General features: G+C 43.4%; 1 protein-coding gene across 1 annotated transcript; it reads left to right on the top strand.

Annotated features, from left to right (window-relative positions):
* The first annotated feature begins 4,078 nt into the window (after positions 1 to 4,078).
* Positions 4,079 to 4,635, top strand: LOC148026971 (uncharacterized). The gene is made up of 3 exons (XM_087690362.1): positions 4,079 to 4,154; positions 4,246 to 4,392; positions 4,477 to 4,635. Exons 1-3 carry the CDS (start codon positions 4,092 to 4,094, stop codon positions 4,633 to 4,635), a joined length of 369 nt encoding a protein of 122 aa, XP_087546488.1. The 5' UTR covers positions 4,079 to 4,091.
* Positions 4,636 to 6,341: the final 1,706 nt, after the last annotated feature.

Genomic DNA, 6,341 nt, shown 5'->3' with positions numbered 1-6,341 from the left:
TCTTGTGCCAATCGTGGGACTTCAACCCATGTAGTTGCTCAACCCCTCTTTTCTTAGTGGTTGTAAACGCTCCCTTCAACGATCTCATGCATCCAGTGGGAGTACGCAAAGTGGTGATGGCTTGCTTTACCTGCTTCTCCTCCTTCTTTGATATAATCCAGGGAGCAGGCGGAAGACGAACGTGCCCACCCTCCTCTCGTGGCCAAGCTTGACGCATACGTCCTGCGACCTGCAAGTCCTCCCGTACGCTAACATTGTCTCTTTTACCAATAACATGTTCCCAAATACTAGATCCCACATTCTTGAAGATGTGCATGGGATCAAGAAGATGGTTGATCTTGAGATGGGTCCAATATGGTAGCCGGAAAAAAATGGAGTACCTACACAAGGGATTGCAGACTGTCATCTTTATTCCAACTTTAGAGACTACACAAAACAAGATTGAAAACAATGGAGATGTACCTGTTCATGCCATCTGGAGGAAGAACATTTGAAGACTCCCAAATACGCTTCCAATCTTTTGCACGAAGTGTCTGTGGATGAATGTTCCTCTTACTAGGAGCATATTTAGGGTGATCTGATGGGAGAAATCGATGATGATTATCGAATATGGTCTTACACAAACCATCAGCATACTCATGTACCAATGAAGGGCCACATATAGGACATGCATGTTTACCCGATGTCCTCAAACCTGTTAAAATAAAAAAAAAGTTAGAATAATAAAGTCAATAGTTATAATTGATATAGCTAGTAGTATTAGAGTCGGGAGGTAGTTAGAATTCTTACCAGAACAATCGCTGTATCCTGGAAAGTCATGCATTGTCCACATCAACACTGCTTTTAAGTCGAAGTGTCGAGAGGAGGGAGGCCTACTAATGTCCACTACCGCAACACCTCTCCATAGTTCCTCCAACTCATCAATCAACGGTTCAAGATAAACATCCATATGCTTGACTTTATGTTTCCCTGGAATCAGAAGGGATAACATAAGATGTCCCTTCTTGATCGCCATTGATGGTGGAAGGTTGTAATTCACCAACACAACCGGCCACACGCTGTATGCGGTGCTCTTGAAACCAAACGGATTCACTCCATCCATACCTAGGCCAAGTCTCAAGTTTCTGGGCTCTGTTTTAAAGCTGGGCCACTCATCTTCAATATGCGTCCAAGCAGGAGTGTCTGCAGGAATTCTCCACATGCCATCATCCGATCGATGCGAGGAATGCCATGACATGAGCTCTGCTATGGATTTTCACTTGAACATGTGTTTGATGCGAGGAATTATAGGAAAGTGTCGCAAGACTTTACGAGGTACATCAAAACTCTTCACATCTGTTCTATACCTTGCTTCACCACAAGTGGGACACTGTCGAGCCTCCTTATGCGTCCCACGAAAGAGAATGCAATCATTGACGCATGCATGTATGCGATCATAATCCAATCCTCCAAGAGATGTCACATAGCGCCTCGCTTTGTCTCTTGAGGTGGGTAGTCTATTCCCCTTTGGAAGCATGTTTGATAATAGCCTGCATCCAATATCATCAATTAGCCCATAACCCTAAACCCTATACTGTAAACCAAAAACCACTAACTGAAATTTGCAAGTTACAATGCTTACTTCAATAATGCGTCAAGACTTGCATTGCTCCATCCATAAACTGTTTGTATATTGAGCAGTTCAAGTGAAGCACGCAAAATAGAGAATGTGCACCCTTCAAAAACCGGTGTCGATGAAGCGTTGTAGAGATGCTCTTGTTCCATATCATTGTCGTCCACACCTTTGCGATCATCCCTAAAAAGATTCCGCACCATGTCATCAAACACTTCCTCTTCCACAACTTCGTGGGGTGCAGGGCTATTGTCATCCCTTTCCCACTCATCTCCGACAACAGATCCCGAAGCTCCAGCATCATCTCATCGACGCTTTGCATGCTCTCGCCGTGCGTATGGCACCATGTTAGGGTGTGGTACTGCATCCTGCTTCAATCACAGTATATATATTACAACGCGCTCCATTAATTTGCACACCATGAGTTATTTTAATACTTTCAATTCACATCTTCTCACCTCTAAACCTGTTTGAATCCATTCTCCATACATCGAGATGTGATTCAATGTAATTCGACGCGCTCGTACAATGCACCCTTGACATCGATTACACGTACACTTGATCCTTTGTGCCAGCCACACGTCGCGATCACGATGACGCATTGTCTCATCCTCACCAGAACTGCTTGAAGAGGATGATGACATGCTATGTCCAAAATAACCAATACAGAAGTAGGATCAGTTTTTAGTGAAATCATACACATCCTATGCACAAAACAATGGATACACAAGAACAATCAGTTTTTAAAAAAAGTATAAACAGGCTCTGTGTCGCGTGTACAGGCGCGTCTAAAATGTATTCTGCTGCGCTTTTACACGCGTGATTTTCGCGTTTACCTACCGCGCGCGCCGCTTTCTTTCTTTCAAAAGCCCTCTTTCAAAACACTTCTTCTTCTTCTTTCTGCGTCGCTTTCTTTCTTTCAAAAGCCCTCTTTCTCCCTCTTGGACTACCCAAAAGAAGCAAAGGGTGCAGACAACACAGAAAGGGAGAGAGAAGCAAGAATCAACGAACTCACTTTTCAAAGACTTTTCAAAGAGGTTGGTTGTCGTCTGTTTGTTTTGGCAAATCTGTTGCTTTCTTTCTTTCCACCCGTGCTATGTGTACTTGAAAGCGACAGAGGATAGAATTCACACACATTGTATATGTGCTTAACTATTTATTTCTTGACAAACGACATCCGTCAAGATAGAGGAAAGAGAGAAGAAGGAACCCTTGTGTATGTGTTTAGTCATTTCTCCCTTGATGGACAATGTCCGTCAAGATAGAGGAAAGAGTTTTTGTTTTTCATGAATTTCGTCACTAATTCGAAATGAACTTCTTCTTTTGGCTTATGATCTTCTACTAATTCGATGTTTGGTATTGTAAGAGATATGTTTATTTTCTAGAATGGTAGATATATGTTGTAGGTTATATATTGTAGGAGATATATTGAGGAGATATATTGTAGGAGATATGTTTATTTTTTATATGCATGTTTTGCTTGGTTCATTGAGGCGGAATTTCGACGCTTTGCAGATTCTTCATGGATCCAGGCTCTTCCTCCGATCCGTGGGCATACGCCACTTGGATGATGGAGATGATAAACCATTTTGGGCGCCATCCTAATCTAGTGGAGCTGACAGAGTATATGTATGCCCATCCTCCTCCTAGACTCCCAGGTCACACCGCGCCCCCAAGTACACAAGCCTCTCCACTGCCGTCTATGCCTGCGAGTCCGGCGAGACGTACCCCTGCGCATACACGCTCACCGAGGAGACACACCCCTGCACGGACACACTCACGCACACCCTCCTCTGTACCGTCACGTGAGGGCTCACGGCCACCATCACGTGCTCCCTCACAGCCACAGTCACGTACACAGTCACGTGCAGCCACCCCTAGTCATGGCTACTCCCGCAGTACAGATGAGAGCCGACGCCGCAGTAGGGAGAGCGGGAGTGGAGGATTATGCGGCGGGTGCTTTGGTGGGGGGGGTAGTAGGGCACGCGGTGAGAGAGGGCATGGAGGGAGGCATGTACGAGGAGACAGTGAGGAGTCGGAGGAGGCGAGAGAGGTGGAGGGAGAGATTTTCTACGATGTTACGGATAGGGGCGGGGTAGTCATGGATGCGAGAGGGAAAGAGGTGATGGAGTATATGCAGGGGGTAGTTTCAAACATGTATAGAAACTGTTTTGTAAAATTTAAAGATCAGGATAGCCGGTTAGTTAGGGAGGTCCTAGATAGTGTACATAGTCGGTACCCCAATCCCCCACGAGCGACATTCTCGGATGTATGGGGAAGGACGCGAATAAGGGAGATCTTAAGTAATAAAAGATCTCACCTTAAGAAACTCGCGTACGATGATGGGGTGAATGTAGCTGCGGGTGGCTATCCTTGTGAGAAACCTGCCACTGCCCACAAACACGAGTGGAAGGAGGCAAAGAAGCGCGCAGAGGGAGGCGTGAAGAGCAGGCAGCATGTGGAGGCACGACGGATCCAGATGGAGACCATTGGATCGTCGCATTTCGGATCTGGCGGCGTCGAGTCGTGGGAGGCAGAGTTCGTAAGTAACTTGCCTCTTTATTTGATTGTTTGCCAAATTCATTGATTCTATGATTGTTTTGATCTTACAAACTATCTTGATTATGTTACAGCGACGGGTTATGGGGAGAGGGCCCACAGCCCACGAGACTGGGTATGCTCGCCGCAATAGCAGACGTGACACGTGGGCCATCTTCAGAAACGAGGGACGTATTACGGATGCGCAGTTTGACGCGGCCATGAGACCATACGGTCGACAGGTACTTGAAAACTCTAAATGAATGATTTCGGTTTATTTAATTGCATATATACGTATACTTACATACGGTATATTTCTTGAACAGGCACAAGCTGCTGATGCTCCTGCCCCTGATGATCCAGCCGCCACTGCTGATGTTCGTGCCACTGCTCCTGGTGGAGGCGAGCACCACTCATCGGAACATACCGATGCGAGCTCCTCTGATCATGGAGAGAGCACAGGGTCCTCATCATCCTCTGATTAGCTTTCAGAATACTGTAGGATGTGGTTGTACAAAAAATTTTTGTGACTGAAGCCATGGGCTTTTTTGCACCTAGCTCCCTATTTGACTTTGTATATATTTGTTCCTAATTAAAGCCATGGGCTATTTTGACATATGGACTCCCTTGTACACAAATGTATCATGTATTGACAATGTATTGAATCGTGAGTCTTGAGTCGTGTATTAAGTTTTAGATAGTAATATTGAATCGTGTATTCATAGAGAGTGAGTCTTGAAATCTAAATCGCTCTTTTTTTATGGTGCAATGCACCAAAAAAAAAATCCAGAGAGTGCCTTTGGGTGGCTGGATGCTGGAACAGCATCCAGGCACCCAAAAGCACTCTCTGGATTTTTTTTTTCCCTCTGCGATCGCGTGTATAAGCGCGTGTCATCTGTCAAAATCGCGTATATTTGCGCGGATAGTCTGTTAGATTCGCGTGTAAATTTGCAGCAAAACTGCGCAGAACGCGTGTATGGGGTCGTGTATTCGCGCGACTGGCTATCACTGTACACGCGCTTTTACACGCATGTCTCTGGCCGCGATGATACACGCGCTATTACACGGGCCCGACACTTTTTTTCCCAAGTCATTTTGTGCAGCTAGGAGCGCGGGTATGAGCCCGATCCCTTGTAGTGTAACTAAAGTAAAAACTAACTAATAATTTTTATTTAATTAAAAATATTAAAAAATTGAGAGTCATAATCTAACATTTTTCTTGGATTGACAAGGACTATAGCCACCCTTCACGGAAGATACAATGTGAGCGAGAGTTATGAGCCATATTAATCACTAGTGTTAATGTGTATAGTATGGATGGTCCAAAAATACTAGATTTTGGGCAAAACTAGTATATTTTAGATATTTTAGATATTACTTATTGTAAATATCATAAAAAGCTATGGAGATTTCTAAAACAAGATGTCACGTAAAAAAAGCAAGTGGTTTTTTCAGCTTGCTTTGGAGATTTAATACAAAACAAGAAGGATCGACAAAATCGCGTGTGTTGTTGTGACACTGCGCATCTACCACTGCAAATCTAAGGGTGGAGCTTTTTGCCAAGAATTTGTATACATTATTCAGCGTCATTAGGAATTTATTTTTCATTGTGTGTGTCTCTTTGTTTGCATTTGCATGACGCAGGAGCACCTATAGTTAGGCTAGGCACAATTTCTTCAATGCATTCATATTCTTTTGTATGGAAGCATCTTTTGATTGATTACATTGTATGGATTTTAATTTTCAAACAGCATGAATGTTTGGGCATAAAATTCTTTTCCAAAGCATATTCTTGATAGGACACACTGCATGGAAAAACAAGTTCATATGAAGGTTTCCGTTTTGAAGACTCAATGATCAAAGGAAAAGGTCGTAAGTTTTACATTGTTAGAGAGTATTTCTTGAAAAAAAAGAGAACATGTATGCTGAAAGTGTGTGCAACCACAAGAACAATAGGACAAGAAATGTTGGTACATGAACAGGCCTATCTTGGATCTCAAAAGCTCCAGTTTGTGTGAACTTTAAAGCACAAAGGAAGCAAAATTGGTTTACTAAAATAGTCTGAAATCTCTAGTATCATGTTTAGATGACCTAATTCCCACTTTAGATAGATCGAAACATATACTGTGACTTATTTTGAAGGGAATAAGCTGTTCAAGATAAAAGATGAAGAAAAATAATGTCATTTACA

This window comes from Lygodium microphyllum, chromosome 13 (assembly GCF_053477565.2).
Source record: "Lygodium microphyllum isolate KBCC chromosome 13, Lygodium_microphyllum_v1.1.10, whole genome shotgun sequence".
In the NCBI taxonomy this organism is placed as follows: Eukaryota; Viridiplantae; Streptophyta; class Polypodiopsida; order Schizaeales; family Lygodiaceae; genus Lygodium; species Lygodium microphyllum.
The sequence above is the reverse complement of the archived record's forward strand: the minus strand, read 5'-3'. Positions and strand labels throughout refer to the sequence as shown.

Bases quoted from the DNA above. Each gene is read 5' to 3' on its own strand.
- LOC148026971 (XM_087690362.1), top strand. From the start codon at position 4,092: ATGGAGACCATTGGATCGTCGCATTTCGGATCTGGCGGCGTCGAGTCG. The intron at 4,155-4,245 runs GTAAGTAACTTG...ATTATGTTACAG, and splicing joins AGTCGTGGGAGGCAGAGTTC to CGACGGGTTATGGGGAGAGG. The intron at 4,393-4,476 runs GTACTTGAAAAC...TTTCTTGAACAG, and splicing joins TGAGACCATACGGTCGACAG to GCACAAGCTGCTGATGCTCC.